This window comes from Dermacentor variabilis, chromosome 9 (genome assembly GCF_050947875.1).
Source record: "Dermacentor variabilis isolate Ectoservices chromosome 9, ASM5094787v1, whole genome shotgun sequence".
Lineage (NCBI taxonomy): Eukaryota > Metazoa > Arthropoda > Arachnida > Ixodida > Ixodidae > Dermacentor > Dermacentor variabilis.
The window spans coordinates 788,674-806,214 of NC_134576.1; the positions used below are offsets into that span (position 1 = coordinate 788,674).

The 17,541-nt window shown below is 45.4% G+C and overlaps 1 protein-coding gene across 4 annotated transcripts in view; it reads left to right on the forward strand.

Moving 5' to 3' along the window:
- The window catches only part of LOC142558242 (ATP-binding cassette sub-family C member 2-like), a 393,191-nt gene that overhangs the window by 163,528 nt on the left and 212,122 nt on the right, over nt 1-17,541 (forward strand). For all 4 annotated transcript variants that reach the window (XM_075670389.1, XM_075670392.1, XM_075670391.1 and 1 more), the window contains 3 exons: nt 6,079-6,172; nt 8,801-8,991; nt 11,090-11,266. In XM_075670389.1, coding sequence (XP_075526504.1) covers nt 6,079-6,172; nt 8,801-8,991; nt 11,090-11,266 — 462 coding nt within the window. The remainder of the gene's footprint in view (nt 1-6,078; nt 6,173-8,800; nt 8,992-11,089; nt 11,267-17,541) is intronic.

Here is a 17,541-nt window from a genome sequence, read left to right on the forward strand (position 1 = left end):
CTTTTTATGCTTGACGACAGGGACGCAAGGAAATACTACATTGTATATTTGCTTAACTTGGAACGCAAATGCATCGTACGATGCTGTAGGATTTTTTTCAGCATAAACATCACACCAATTTACATTGGGAAGTAAAGTTTGAAATACCGCTATAGTGTGATTATTTAAGAACCACTTGAAGTAATGTTTTTTAACTGTGCGCACACGAAATAGCAATACGGCAAAAAGCGGCAGATCATCACTTATGCCCGAACTGAGCACTCCAGAACATGTCTCATCTTTTGCAATAGGAGTAAAACATAAATCAATGTTTTTGAGTTCAAAGTTGTCAGCGTAGGAAGTTCAATATGGTTTTCACAGCCATTTGCAAGCATAGTTTCAATAAGCTGGATCCTGTAATTATTTTTTGAAAATAAGTCAACGTTAAAGTCACCAACAATTACCGATTGTAATTTCTTCGTGCCAGCACGTTCAAGTACCGACTCCATATAATGAAGCAGTTTCATTTGAGCACCTTGAGGTGAGCGGTAGACAGCAACAATCATAATATTTCGAGAACCTACTGCAACACATTCAAAATCACCATTCACACATGTAAATTCAGCGAAGGTTTCGTAACAATGACATTCACGAATATAAAGAGATACGCCACCACCTCGTTTTCTTGAACGATAAATTGAAACGCGCTTGTAGCCCGGGAAATGTATGATGTCATACTCGCTCGCATACCAAGTTTCCGAAAAAGCTAAGAAATCAAAACAGCAGTTCAGCTGAGATAGGTATGTCTCAATATCAACATGTTCGTTTCTTAAGCTTTGTGCATTCATGTGAAACATTCTAAGACCATTCTCATGGTAGCAAGTATTTTTCGTTACTAAACTGTTCAAGGACGTAACACTGTGATAAAGTTCCATGTTTGTGGTAGTTTGTGGTCTTTGATCCTTAGACGATTTTGCTTCGATCGCTTTCTATAGCGAGCCTTATTGCTCGAGCATTCGGTTGCTTGCGTAGAAAGATAGTTCCCTGTGAACGTGAACACCAAACGAATTGATAGTTCAATTCCCTTGCCTTGCTTTTTGCAAGCTAAAGCAACCGCTTGTTTGTTGCAGTCAAGATATCCAAAAATTTAATGCCCTGCGTTTTGTTCCTGAGGATTTTTTTTCCGAACCATATAGTCTTCGGTGTTCTGCTAGCAAAACGAACAAGAAGGACAGGGTCCCTGTTTTCTTTTGCGCGTAGACAGTGCATTCCGTCAGTATCTTCTTCAGATAGTGGCGGCAGGTCAAGCTGTGTAGCAATCTTATTTATTTCTGTTAACAGATTCTCGCCATCTTGTTGAGGCAAGCCATGAATTTACATATTCTGTTTTCTGCTATACTGCTCTAAATCATTTATTTCTTCCTTTAACTTTGAGATCATTGTTGTGTCTTGTGACTGCTCAAGTCTCCATTCGCTGGCGCAATTCACTTACACCATGTTCCTGCCAATTTATAGCGTCTTTCAAGTTATTGTAGGTATCAGATAAATGCTCTAATGACATTTCTGTGCTCTGCACAGTGTCTTGTAAGCCTATCAACTTATCTAATCTAATTTTCCTTCGAAGGTTTGCACGTGCGAAAGCTTTTTGTTTATTTCAGCAAGATCAGTTTGAAGGCTCGTAGATTTGCCCGCTGTGTCGGTGTTCACTACAGCAAGTTTACATGAAGGGCATCTAAGTAACTTCTTCGTGGCACCTTTCATCATACTAAACGATCTAACAGTGATGCCGCTACATTTTCTGACGTGAAAGCGACCAGTGCAATCAACACATTTTATGATGACATCATCATGACTAAACACGGAGTGACAGAACGAACATGCCTCTGCAGTCATTATTGCTCGAGGGCAAAACTATACATGTGGCAATAGACAAAACAGCACTCAAAGCAGCAGCAGCAGTAGCAGCAGCAGCGGAAGTGGCAGAAAAAAAGATTCGATACAATACACTATTTCTAACGAGTTCCACTAACCTGCAAAAATTTCAGTTTTGAGTTTAGACTCCATTCCGTCAACTACGGCAACCGCCACTGCTGCTGCCCAAAGAAGGAATGCGCTGGCCAAACGTCGCTCCTTATGTAGCATCTGACACTGGCAAGGGTCACGTGTCCCAGCGATCCGTAGTAGTTCTTCAGATCAAACCTTATCGGACAGCGTCCAACTGCAAGGGATGATCACACTGCAAAAATTTCAGTTGTGATTTTAGACGCGATTCCGTCAACCACGCCAACCGACACTGATGCTGCCCAACGAGACAATTTACTCTCCATTTCCGTTTCACTTAAATATCCCGGAAGTGGTGTTCGTTGAATGTCTTGCTTTTCGTTGTGGCGCCAGTGGGATCACGTTTCCCTTCTTTGCGAGTTTCCTCTAGCATTACCTCAAATCACTGCTATGCAGTTGCAGACTGCCATCCCATTTGTCTTGTGAAACAAAATAGAGCTGCGTATTTTGATAAGCCTAATTCTGCTGCGCATCTGTCTCATTATTTGTCATGATATTAAAACAATAGGGTCGTCTTCCCATAAACACTGTAGACTCCTCCTCTTTGCCAAGTACAAGGAAGGGTGTGCTGAAATCTATTGTTAAAATATAGGATGCGCCTCCCAATAAAAAAATCAAAAAGACAGAATTCGGCGTTTTAGACATTGAAAGAAATAAACCAGCACTTCGCCTTCTGACGGAATAAGAATAGTTCTACAAAGCATGTCATTTAACTTTCATGTTCCTGCATTTTAAGGAGAGTTGAATTGGCCAGTTGCATAATATGCGAGGCCACGCAGTAATAGCTCATGGCTAATAACTATAGCGCACTGAAAAAGAAGAGAAAGGAAAGCATAGAGACAACGCAAGCGTGGACTATATATCCACTGGAAAATTTATTGAAGGTATGATTTATTATGCACTTCAACTGCGCATGCGCCTTCAAGGCAACGAGAGACCGTGGCAAGGGTTAACCAGGCGCCAAAGGAATGCGTTGTGAGAAACCCGTGTGGGTTTGTCGCTTCGTGCTACATTCGGGTGGATGGCAGTCTCTCTTTTCATGAACCTTTCTCCACCTTGCGGGATTCCGCAGGACTCATTTGCTTCGAATATTCCCGTTCATAGTTAGAGATTTTGTTGTGTCTAAGGTTCCCTCATCTTCGTGTTCGGTGAGCTATATTTACTAGCCATTAACCAATACAATGCCACTGGCGCTGTTTTCTATACTCTGCAGTAAAAGCAGTGTTCTGCAGCCGCAAACTTGTGTGTTGCGCTACGGCATAGTATATGTATCCATTGGTGCTATAACGTACAACTATTCCAAACTTTTCTATTCGACTGCTGCAATCAGCCCTCCGCGCTTGGTAAAAAAAATTTTTGGACCACCCCCACTTCACCTGTCTGTCAGGTGACGTCATGAAAACCGTGATAGATCCCCATCTGACAATACGTGTACACACTGATTTTGTATGAGTTGACCGAAAAGAGGAAAAGTAATAATTTCTGATTCGACGCCTTTGGTCATTAGCCCTCGGCTATTGGCCACTAGTTTTCAGCTGCACTCACTTCCCCTGCTTGTCACGTGGCGTCAGAAAACCACAAAAAACTCACCGCATCAAAGTGACGTGTACGCATTAAAGATGCATTACTATGCCGAACAAAACTGAATTTTCTTCTGAATGGCCACAGGCTGCCCCGTTTCGAAAGAAATAAAAGGTGGCTGCCGCCGGTCGCTCAGGCACTAGCTACTCGCACTTGCCGGAGAGCATGGGTTTATTTGCGTATAATAAAAATTTCTGCGAGGCCGTGTAACGTTTTTGAGCACTTTCGGCACGTTTACGACCTCGTTCTGCCAACTCTTTTTTGCTGAGGATCCGTTTCAGCGTCATTCTTGAGCTTCCGTTGCATGCCGCCGCGATTGCCGACGAGCCACCGTAAGCTAAGTAAGGGAAAGTGGACCAATCGCAGACGCCGGCATCACTCTTTTCATGCTGTTATCAATTTTCAGTGCTGTGGCTCGGCCCCATCTAATCCCTCTCCACTTGAGCGTACTCCTCACCTCTTGTGAGCCAATTAGATAAGAGAAGCCGCTCAGTGTAGGCAATGTTATTCGTTTTTCAAGCAAACAAAAGTGACGTCCTATGAACAAGGAGAGCGCTTGATTTGTCTGTTGGCACAACCCTGCGGGTGACCGCCTGATGCTTGCGTCGGTGGTTACGCAAATTTGACGTCAAGAGAATGGAATAAAGATATTGGAATAGTTTTACGTTCATGATATGAGTCTAAAGTTGAAATTTTTAGGTGTTATTTTTTATCTGTCTTTTTGCCGTCTAGCTGACGTACTGTCTGTTTTGAATTACCTGCTGAAATAGACCGAATGCCACAAATCACCTTTTGTGTTGAAGGTATCCGTAAATTATTAAATGATGTGAACCAGGCAAAGGCATGCGGCCCTAATGACATTCCTGCCGCTATCATACGGACATGTGCGGACGCATTATGTTTTTATTTCGCCCGGATGTTTCAGAAGTCCCTCAATGAAACTGACATGCCAGATGATTGGAAATTAGCGCGAGTCGTGCCCATACATAAGAGTGGGGTGCGTAACTCCGTTCAGAACTACAGGCCCGTTTCCTTAACTATTATAACCTGCAAAATTACGGAGCATGTAATGTACAGTTGTGTTATGGCCCACTTAACTAAACATAATCTCCTAAGTCCCTGCCAACATGGTTTCAGGCTGGTTTATCTTACAATAAACAGTTGGTAGAGCTTATTCATGATTTAGCCTCGGCAGTTGATAAGCAACAAGTTGTGGACTGCGTTTTCTTAGATTTCAGTAAAGCGTTTGATGTAGTCGCACACAGTCTCCTACACTCCAAATAAGTGCTTATCACTTCGATGGTAAAATAATAGCGTGGATTGCCGAATATTTGTCATTGCGGGAACATGCCGTGGTTCTGAACGGTATATCTTCGCAATATGCATCAGTTACGTCGGGAGTTCTCTAAGGCTCAGTGTTGGGGCCACTATTGCTTTTGTTGTATATTAATGATATTTCAGCTGGTATACAGTCTTCATTCAGGATGTTTGCCGATGATTGTGTTCTTTATAGAGCCGCAGATGTCATTTCCCATTCACAAATCCTGCAAGTTGACCTAAACACTATAGCAGACTGGTGGGTGCGTTGGGATATGTCATTAAATATAAATAATACTGTTCACGTTACCTTCACAAGAAAACGAGCTAGTCATCCGTATATGTATAGAATTCAAGCTTCAACTCTAAAAATAAGCAAGGAATTCATATATCTAGGTTTGTTTTTTGCTTCAGATTTACAATAGAACAAGCATGTTAACTATATTGGAAATAATGCAGCATGAGTTTTGGGATTCTTGCTGTGCAATATGAGTCATTTACCGAGTAACTTAAGGACGCAGTTGTATTTCAGTGATGTACGTTCAATACTTTAATATGGATTAATTTGTTCGGACCCACACACATCTGAGCTTATAAACAAATTAGAAAAAATCCTAACTAGGACAGTTAGATTTGTTCTCGGTAACTATAGCCGGTAGCTTAGCATGACAGAAAGCAAACCCAAACTTAAATGGCAAGATCTGAAGGATCGTAGAAGGCATATCAGATTAAAAAATTTTCCACGATATTTATTATCCTAAAACAGGTATAAACCGCGAACAATATAACCAGGCGCCACACTATATATCTAGGCCACTTGACCACTGTTTGAAGGTCAGGGAATTTTTTGTAGGGGTGACATCTTTCGTTAGAACTGTTTGTTAGAACTGTTCGACATTGCAACAGTTTGCCATCGAGCATTGTATACATCACAGAAAATGATGCTTTTTTCCACGCGCTGAAATAATTTGTTGATGCATTCATTCAAGTTTGTAACCTCCCTGCTGTAATGCCTTACGGGGCGATGCTGGTAACTAATAAATAAATAAATTAAGTAATTATAGGGCCCCATATTATAGTTATTGACTGAGGAGGTGAAATTATTGTGCTTAAGTATATGACGGTCACTTGTGTTCTCAGACTGGCATTGCACTCAACCGAGCGGCCAACTTATGTACCGGTGAAGAAGCATCCGATGACCCAGTTTTCATCACAGACTCTTGTGTTGAAAAAGGTATGGTAAATCGCATTTACCTCAATCATATCTATACTTCAGTAAGCCTACGGGAATTTGGCAGTAAATGATTTAGCTACAATTGGATTGATAAAGGAGATTCAGCAGTAGTTGCCATGGACTCTACTAGCCTGCTTTTTTTTAACAGACGTTGTACAAGGAATCATGTTCTTACAATGCGACCAGAATCAAGAAGGTTACAGCTCCGTTTCTTCATGGCGTGACATCTGCTGCTTGAAACACATTACAGCGCTAGGAGAAAACTCAGTGGACCACTCAGGAAAGCTCAGAAAATTATGTGACAAGTATATTGCTACAAATTGGTTTTATAAGAGTCCGCTATGACTCGTGTGTATTCTATTTCAAAATACAGTGAGGGGATGCATATTCAATCAGTGGTGGTACAGGACATTGAAAACTGGTTCTCAATGTCATGTCTGGTATTGCTGCTGAATAAACGGCAGCATTACCTATGTATTGCTTCTCCGTGTGTGGTGAAACATTAGGCACAGTTATTTACAGCATGTTAATCACAATATGCATCGCCAGTCAAACACTTATAAGCATACAGAGTCCGTTCCAGCCCGTTGTTCAATTACTTTTGATGCAACCTTGAGAAAAAATCACGACAAATACATTTTTATCTCTAGCTAAATATCGCATGCTCGGAAACTTAAACATATCCTGTAGTCTGTGGTATCTACGTAGGTATCCACAATTGTGAGCTTATTCATTATTTGAGCATTCTTGCATTTCGTGTTTCATTCCACGTCACTTCTTGCGCGATTTCATAAGTACATATAAAAATGTGTCTTCTAATTGAGCATCCTGGTGATGCTGGAAAGGGCTGGTGTATAAGCTGCGCTCGTCAGTGCGTTTGCACGCATATCTATAAATGCACTCTAAGACGCGTCGGGGCCATTTCAAGGCTCACGATCAGTTGCCATTTAGCTTACATCTGGGAGATGTAGCTCCAAATCTGCAGAAAATTCGAGCGTAGAAATATATTTGCCACCTCGGATGGCACAGGGGCCTTTCTTAAGGCCTTTTCTTAAAGGGACCCTGAAACGATATTGATGATATTGTACAAACGTCTTGAGTCGCTAGAGTAGGTCCTTCTGATCATTAACTGACTCATCTAAGCGCTCCGCGTAATGCGTGTAATTTATTATGAGGTTTTGAATATGTACATCACTGCCGATCGCAGCACACTGTTCGGCGGAGTTTTCAGCCGCCCCTACCCATATGACGTAAATCACCCAATTGGCGTCATGTGAGCGAGCTATCGGATTGGCTGCTCAGGGCGCGTCATCTATAATTTTTCCACGTTTATGTTGAACAAATGATGTTCGTAATAGTAGGAATGTTACTTAATTTGTTTCTATAAAAAAGTAACAGACAGAGAATGCACAAGAACAATTTCTAACTACACTTAAGCACTTCCGGCACACAGCAAGCGTCGTCTGCTTGTGTTACAACGGGCTCCATTTTGACGAGAGTTCCCCGGTCAGAGTCGGTCTCAGCCTTTTCCCGAGCACTATAATTCGGCTTTGTTGCGTTGTGGACTGCAAACGTAGTGACTGGCAATATGTGAAGCTGCAAAATCGTGTCCCTCTGCAAGGCAGCAGATGAGCGGACTGGCTGCAGCGCATCGGACTGCCGCTATCTGATCGGCGTCAGGATCTGCGCGTTTGCGGCCGTCACTTGAACCAGAAGATTACTAATGAAATAGCATTTCATCAGTCAGGCATTAGGGAAAATGCAAACGCAAGGGGACAGGGCTGGGCCGTGTCCCCTTGCCTGTCACTCATGGGAAGAGAAGAAGCGAAAATGTGAATGCTCTGCATGGTGCAGCCACCTGATGGCACAGAGGTCAACAGTGGCAGTAACAAAATGTATTCTTCTTTCCTACTGGTGTAAATTTTTTGCAGGAGTGTAATTGTTAGCACGTTCTTTTTGTAAATGTTTAAAATGTTTACACTTTCTTAGAGCAATATTAGCTCATTGTTTGGCTGGTTAAGCTCTGACCGTGGAGACCGCTCAGGCAGCTCATGTACGTCTACGCTAAAATTCCTTCATCAGCTTGAGTTTATGCCTCCCCCGTTCCGTCGAAACGGCCGGCTAGCCTGTGGTTACCGGAATACCAGACACGTTCGGCGCTGCGACACAATGCTCGCAACGCACGCTGCTTTGATAGCTCTTGCTTGGCGTCGACTGCCAAGCAGCTGGCGGAGAGTTCGTACAGGATTCGTGCGCTCGCTCCTAGAGAACCGGAAGTCGACGACAAAACGTGCCATCGTGACGCAGAGCAGGCGAAGGCGGAGCTTAGCCCCGATCCCTTGACGAACGAGTTGAGAAAATGCATCACTATGGCGGAGTGTAACTTGTAATGATCCGTATCTCTCCTAATACGACGCGTTTCACGTGAATTGGCGTGCCAATGATTAACTTTAGCTGTTCCCTAAGCGTCTACAAAATTTTTCCGAACCGTTTCAGGGGCCCTTTAAGACAAGCCCCCAAAATAGTGCCGTGTACACAGGTTGCAACTCGTTAGACGCATGTGAAAGTGTATTGGCACGCCAAAGCTCCACTGTGACAGACATATGACGCGAGAGCACTCTGGTCCAGGTGAGGTGCTTCTGCAGGACTGCACCTTCTCCAGGACCGGTGACTGTCAGCCGGCTCTTAAAGGCATCAACCTGAGTGTGCCTCCTGGCTCATTAGTGGCCATCGTTGGCTTCGTTGGCAGCGGCAAGTCCACGCTTCTAGCCGCCATCTTGGGAGATCTGCACCGCGTCGAGGGCACCGTCCGCATCAGCGTGAGTGCGTCGCAGCCTGCGTGCCCGTGCGACGAACTTCAAGTGCACCTAAAGCTCGGTGGTTTAGTGCCACGCCACCATGCCAAACCGACAACTGCGCTCGTGTGCACGCAAAACCACTTGCTTTGACGATTTCTACACGGCTACCTCGGTGCCCTTGCTGCTTTAGAATCACGCTAGTATGGGATTCTTGCTCATTAAAAGTCGACGCTGCGCGTTGCAACGTTGGCACAAAACGACAAGTGCCGCAATGCAGGGCAAAAAAAATATATTTTCATTGCAAACGTTGTTATCGCGTTGGTGAGGACGGCATGCAGGGCCAGGCTGATCCGCGTAGCAGGCACCGCAGGGAATGTTAACTCTATATAGAACATCGAGCGCATAATTCACGTTAAGGTTTTGATGTAGCCAGGTCCTCTCGTTTCACGATTGGACTGGTTGTTTTTGAAAGCAAGCAGAGCAGGCGTGGGTGGTGAAGAAACCACCAGAACATTCGCGTTCTAGACAATCATTTATTGCGATAGCAATATTTAGAGGCATGTTCGCGCCATCGTGCTCTCACATTATCAATACGCAAGGTTCCCAAAAGACTCGCAGTCTGTTTGGCTATAAAAGCGAGTCAAGTGGACGCGTCTTCGGCTACATCGGCGGCTGTGCAGGGTAGCGTTCTGCCTTCCCCCGCAGTCATAAGCGCTGTGCGCACATTCTTGCATTCCTGCTTTGCAATTGTGTCGTGCCATGCCGTGGTGCATGCGATGCCGGTCTCAGCCGCACGGACAAAACGCGTCAAACTATGCCATCCTTTATTTCGGCGCTAAGTGTCGACTTGCGTCATCATCGCTTGCGCCACTATAGGTGCGCCATCTGAAGCGCCGCTCGCGGCATCCCTCATCCCGCCAGTGTTCGGAATCGCCTTCAACGCAACGCTAAATATTGCGATCCGTGCTTCCCCTGCGCGTTAAACTGAAGATTTTCAGCCGGTGGCATAACCGATGCTCTAACGCGATCGCAGTGTCCTTGCCTCGCTTGTTCTCGTTTTCTTGTGCATTATAACCTTAACTGCTCTCGTATTCTTCGGCGGATTGCTTTCGGAAATCAAACGAGCAGCGCCTCCGCGTATCCTGATCACATGTGGCAATCTGCTTCGAAGCGGGCGCCCAAGGCATGATGTCCAGCTCTGTATCGAGCTTTCGACAAAAAATGCGCCAGTTTTGCGTGAAAGCGAATTCATTGAAAGCGATAGCAAGGTTTGGCGTTCCGCTCTATGCGCCATACAACGCGGGAGTCGTGAGGACAACACCAGTGCTGTAACAACTGTCGCATAGCCACCAGGTGCACAAGATAAGACCGAAGCAGAACAGTCGGCATCGGTCAAAAGAAATAATCGCACGAATTGAGCTCCACATTCTCGACCATGCACGCAGCAAGAAGGCTCGCGTGTGTGCGCCCGCAGTGGAGGGCAACTGGGCGCCCCTGCGGAAGCATTCATCTACGCGTGGGCCGCGCATGCGTCTTCGATACCAAGACAACACGACACCACGGACGGCGCAAAGGCGCCTCGAGCATCCCTTTGACCGATATTGTAGTGATAACCTTCTAGAATAATACTCTATCAGGTGAGCTAAATATAGCCATTTTATTTCCGCGCGAGGCTCGTAACTCCGAGAACCTGAAAAGCGCGAAACAGTAATTTAAGATCAAGAAGAAGGAAGGCAAATTCTGGCAGTTAATGCGTGAGAACTACAGAACAAATAAATTCCTGATTTGCCGCAAGCCATTGCTCGGTACAGAAAACCTTTCTGCGTCACACTGGATCCCACCAAATGGCTTTCACGTACGCAAAGGTTTTTAGAATGCAAATAGCTTCCAACACCTGTTTGTGTAGCTTGACCAAGAACAAGTCACTCAGTAATGACATAATATTCCTGCGAAGCTGCGGGGACCTTGCGTCAAGATTCAAAAAGCGTCTTGACGGATTTCAATAAAGAGGGATCAGAAACCATGTGAACATGTCCTATGGCGATAGCGAACGTAGTTGTTTGTCAGCTGTAATCGCTACAGCTATCAGCACGGAAAAGTAATTTGTTGCACTGTGCAGGGCACCATCGCTTACGTCCCGCAAGATGCCACGGTTTTCAACGCCACATTGCGGGACAACATATTATTTGGCAAGTCGTACGACCCGGCCCTGTACAGGCGCGTCTTAGAAGCATGCGAGCTGTTCAAGGACATTAACTCGTTTCCTGCCGGAGACCTGACTGAAATTGGCGAAAAGGTGGGTTTGTCATTGACTGAACTCATACATGAACTATTCTATCTATCTATCTATCTATCTATCTATCTATCTATCTATCTATCTATCTATCTATCTATCTATCTATCTATCTATCTATCGATCTATCTATCTATCTATCTATCTATGTATCTATCTATCTATGTATCTATCTCTCTCTCTCTCTCTCTCTACATATATATATATATATATATATATATATATATATGTTTGGTATGTTTAATCATTTTTGACATATTACCTGCGGTTTCTTGGGGTTTTCTGGGTTTTCTAGATTTCTGTTTTATAATGGATGCGCGCGCTAGCACTCAGACCTCACGGTTCTTCCTAGGCACGTTGAAAGAATGGGTGATTGATTGAGAATTATATATATATATATATATATATATATATATATATATATATATATATATATATATATATATATATATATATATATATATATATATATTATCTTCAGCCTGGTTACGCCCACTGCCGGGCAAAGGCCTCTGCCATACTTCTTCTCCAACTACCTCGGTCATGTACTAATTGTGGCCATGTCGTCCCTGCAAACTTCTTAATCTCATCCGTCCACCTAACTTTCTGCCACCCCCTGCTACGCTTCCCTTCCCTTGGAATCCAGTCCATAACCCTTCATGACCATCGGTTATCTTCCCTCCTCATTACATGTCCTGACCATGCTCATTTCTTTTTCTTGATTTCAACTAAGATGTAATTACCTCGCGTTTGTTCCCTCACCTAATCTGCTCTTTTCTTATCCGTTAACGTTACACCCATCATTCTTCTTTCCATGGCTCGTTGCGTCATCCTCAATTTCAGTAGAACCCTTTTCGTAAGCATCCAGGTTTCTGCCCCGTAGGTGAGTACTGGTAAGACAAAGCTATTATACACTTTTCTCTTGGGGGATAATGGCAACTTGATCTTCATAATCTCAGAATGCCTGCCAAACGCACCCCAGCCCATTCTTATTCTGATTATTTCTGATTATATATGTGTATATATACAACAATAAATAATTCTAAATCAATCACTCACGCTTTCAACCTGCCCAGGGAGAACCGGGAAGACTGAGTGCTAGCAAGCATTAAAAAATGCAAAACTAGAACAACCCCAAGAAACCGCAGGTAACACGTCAACGAATCATTAAAAATATCAATCCTGAAAAGAAAGGCGTGCATAGAATGAAGCGCAAGGTATATACAAAAGGGGCAGGAGTAGAGCCGCAGAGCAATGGATGATGCCATGACATTATGCAAAATAGAATTGAGGCGTGCAGACAGGACACACGAGTAGAGTAGTGGACAACACGAACGCCGACTATCAACTGAAGGGGGCACTGAGGCGAAAAAAGAAGGAAGACACAAAACTCATCTGCGCATGCTCATGAATGGTGACACCACGTGTCGATCGGGTACACGTGACGGTCTACGTGAGAGATAACTGTTAAGACACTTAATCTCTTCCTTATGTAAAGTAATCGAAGGCTGACTCACGCACGCACTTTCACCATTATAGATATGCCATGCCTCTACCATAAGACGCGTATCTTCATTCTTATGCCTGTACAATATCGCGCATTCATCTAACTCTGGCGTGTAGTTACAATCTCGGCAATGTAGCAAAAGATGAATCCTTACCAACTAGCTCAGCTTCCTGTCGTTCTAAAATACCATGAAACAACAACGCAAAGCTGGAAAAAGAAGAATGAAAGCGAGTTATAAACATAATTGACAGCATGAGGAAAAGTGTTATAAAATTCAGTTTTCTGTGAACTGTTGATTGTTGGTGATGACCGACAGGAACATGAAAATGTCTGTTACTTTATGATCTTGCGCAAAATATTAAACATGATACAAGTGAGCAGTTCGCGGCAGGTGATTATACTGCGAAGGAGCTTGAAAGAAAAAACCTGAAGGTCAGCGCGATTCGGTCGGCAGCGAAGTAAGCGCACTGACAATAATCCAATAGTGCTAGAGCAAGGTTGAATGTCCATGTTAGCGAAACCCTAAAGAGATACGCTTAGAAACGTTGTATGCAGGCGACCTACAATGTCACTGTTGCATCATAAAATGCCATTCCATACGACCACGTGTATTGAAGTTGCGGAAGAAAGATAGTTGTGTAGAACTTGCGGACGGTGAAAAAGAATTGAATTCCCTCGATAGTCGGCAAAAACAGCCAAGACAGCGCATACACCGCATTGCAATGCGTTCAGTGTGAGCCGAAAAGTGTAAGGTTGTATGAAACAGAACACCGAGATTATTTGTCGCATAGACCTTACACGCTGGTACAGAATCTACAGGAATACACTCAGTGCCGTTCCACTGTGTGAAGGATGAACAGCGAAGGTGTGTGTATGTGGGGGCCTTAAAGGGGAACTGCAACTTCGCCGCAGGTCGGCCCGGCATTGCACTATCTTCATGATCGGTCCATGTATGGGGAGTGATTAGCGTTTGCGTCGCCTCCGCCACGGGTCGGCCGGGCATTGCACTCCTTCGTGATCGGCGCAAGTATAGGGAGCGCTTAACGCCTACTTCACGCCCGCTGGGGGTCGGCCCAGCATTGCACTATCTTCGGGATTGGCACTGTATGGGGAGCGCTCAGCGCCTGCTCCACCTCCCCCACGGGTCGGCGCGGCATTGCACTACCCTCAGGATTCACCAACTTAATGTCTTTTTTAGAGCGCAGCTCTTTGGCGTCCGTTCCTGGGTTTCGTGTCGTCGTCGGCCTCGTAACCAGCTCCGCCCCCCTTTCATCCCCCCAGCGCTAGCAACGACCGACTGATACCGCTGGATGCCGCTGACGCCGCTAGAGAGTCAAGATAACGTGACTGCATAGAACACCGTCGCCGCCATGCAGAAAGAGGAGGAAAGGGTCCCCCCCCCTGTATCGGCGTCAGCGGCATCAGTCAGTCGCTGCTATCTCTTCCCTCCTCCCTTTATCGTGTTGTCCGCTTGCTGCGCGCGCTTCTGCCCCCATCGTTTGCCGCTGGGTGTACACGCCGCCCCCCTCCCCCCTCTTCCTGCGAGTCTCCGGTTGTCAAAGCGCCGGCTCGAACTTAATTCCTTTCTTTCTTCGCTCCTCCTCCAATGCAACCCCTGTGCGGTGGCAATCAGAGAGCCAGATCGGTGGCGGCGGATCTGTATATGTGCACCGCCCGAGCCGAAATTGCCGCTGCCGTTCGCCCTGTGCGGTGGCAATCAGAGAGCCAGATCGGTGGCGGCGGATCTGTATATGTGCACCGCCCGAGCCGAAATTGCCGCTGCCGTTCGCCACTGCGAAATTATCTGCCAGTTCTTTCTGAGCCATGAGCGAGACGACCGATGGAAGTCCTCCGTCTGCTGCTGCTGCTGCTGCTGCTGCTAAACGAGCTGCCAGAGCAGGGGCCCAGCGCCGTCGCCGTCAGAATCCAGAGGTGCGTGCCACCGAAGCAGAAGCTTACCGTCGCCGTCGTCGAGATGATCCAGGAGTACGGGAAATATAAAAAAAAAATTCTGTGATAGCGCATACATGTGTTGCTCGATTTCTTTGCCTCAATCTATCGAAAAGGTGAAACAGCTTATTTGCTGCGCTCAAATTTCGCATTAGGAAGTAACGTAATCGTCGGTAATTTTTTATTCCAGTAGGGCCGCGTCAATTACGCCGCATACTCGACGTCACGAACGCAGGTGGTGTCGGACGCGTATGCTGGAGGAAATGGCTCGAATTTTGTGTCGACACATGGACACGATCCTGGGGAAACAAGCCCTTAGCAGCTTCGCTATAAAAACTGATGACTCTTAAGCACCTTTTATCGGTTGTCAATATGAAAGCATTGATGTCCAGTTAATACTATTGAACAATCTTTCGAGCTATGAACTCCTCGCGGGCAATCGAATGCATTTAGCCGCTTCCCTTAAGAAAAGATGAGATGAGTTTCATATGAAAGTCTTATGAGTTTTGACATAACAACCATTAGACTTTCCGATGAGTTTTTTTGGAACTTCCTGATGTATTCCTAATGTAATTCTAAAACATTTTGCCCACCGTCTTTCTGTTAAATTCTTGATAAGTGTTTTTCTTGTGAGCATGAAATGCCTTCCTAATGTGCGCTTCAAAGCAGTTTTCTGGTGACTTTCTCATGTCTTCCTAATGAATCTCCAATGGGGTTATACATTAGACTGCTAGTGCTCATAGCACTGCTATTACGAAATTGGCCACCACGTGTGGTAACAATTTCTGATGTGTCCCAATGGCAATCAGACCTTATTTAAAGATGTTACTGTGCGTGACTGTCATTGGTGCTTGACACATGCAGCCTATACGCATGTATGTATGTCCAGCGAAGATGCAGCACTTTTGACAACATGTACGTGGGCCCGTACATATGCTGCGTGTTAGACATTACTCAACGAAATAAATTTAACAAGAACGTTTATTGGGCATATGAATGCTTCCTTACTTGCAGAAGGAGGGTAAATGAAAGGAAAACACAGTATCAGTCTGGTTACGGATGCGATATATTCCTTTCATTTAATCTCGCTACTTATCATTGAGGAGAGGCTGTTCTTGAGGGGGAGGACCGTCGTCTTGAAGTGAGTGCACGTGTACCCAGATCTCTGCCATCACGCAACACTTGGTGCGCTCCTTTCTCCCACTCGGCACCGTTGATGCGCGCGCGTGACGTGGTTTAGGAGCCAGCGGTATTTCAGGTGCCTTTTCGCTGCTACAGGCCATAGAGTTTCCTACGATAATAATTAGAGGCTACTCCGGCGCTGCGAAGGTTCAGCCACGATACGAATGGTGCCAGTACATGGATTTGTTGATCATCATGCTTATGGATTCAAACGTTCTTGTGTGTTTGCTTATTAAACTTTATATGTCTTCATTACTGTAAATTTCAGAGCAATGTGTGGTTTTGGACATGGAGAAGACGCTGCGAGCACGCACAATCGCTACTATAGTGAACTCTCACTTGAGTAAACTTCAAGGGACCGAAGGAAATACTTCACTTTACTGAAAGTTCACTAAACTGAATATTCACTATACCAACATAGGACATGGCATACAGAGTCAAAAGTTTGAAGTTCAATTCATGGAGAAAGAGACATGGCATCTATAGTGTTAGAAATGTGTGAAATGGAATTTGTACATATCAATGAAAAACACGCCACGTGGGTCGTTTGAGTGCACACGCGCAACCGACGAGACGGCAAGGAAAGAGACGACGACCATGCCACGACTAGCCGATTGGAAAAAAAACACACACACCACGGGGTTTGTGGTGTGACAGATGGCCGCTTTGCTCTGGCGGCGTTGTAAACGCCAGCGATGTTACTTTGTTCATGGCCTCCGAGATAACATGCTTGCTCGTTTTGTGCGGGCAATCTCGGAGGCTATGCCTCGTTGCCGTTCGTTTTCCGCGCCGCCTCTTTGCCCCAGGGGCGCTGTAGCGCCAGCGACGTTACATTGGTGCTGGAGCGGCGGTTTGATGAGGACGGAAATCGGTTTCGCCTGCATTGCCGTGCGGTCCAAGCCTTAGTCCCCTGAGCGAGTTCGTTATACTGAAATATTGACTGTTTCGCAATTCGTTTAAGTGAAACATTTTTGAATAGAATCTAAAAGAAAACTGCCGAGGATATTTAAACAGTTCGTTATTCTGAAATATTCGATAAACCGACGTTCGTAGAACTGAGAGTTTACTGTAATTGCAACGGTGCAGCTCGTCGAGGTAGCCAAATCGAAACGCGCCGAGCGTTTCAGTCACTGGCTTACCTATGATAAACTTATAAGTGTGTTTTATGTCGCTTGTCGCTGCATGCGGCGGTGGCGTAACGATTTCCGTATCGCGCTTCTCTTTTAATCGTGCCGTGGGACGGAAGACTTCCCCGTTGGGCGAGGTCGAACTAAGCCTTACGCAATCGCCTTGGTGGCCGCGGGTACACATCGGCATGAATGCGCCGAACAGCCGTTTGGCGGCCTCCCAGCCGACTACTGCATGGGCTTCGCCGGAGCCTGAACTTGCCCTCTACGTATCGCACCGTGTACCATGCCCACTTCGAGGGAATTTCAAGAGACCCATTCCATGGAATTCAATTTCCTTCGATCAGCCAGAATGCGGCCACGTCCGGCCGCGTCACGTCAGCATTGGAGGACCCGTACTCTAGCTGGGTGATGAACTTGAATCGACGACAGAAGAAGTTGACGAGTGGAGAGGCGGTGACCACAGCCGTGATCACTATTCAACTTCCCGTCAAGCAACAGCCGCTGAATAA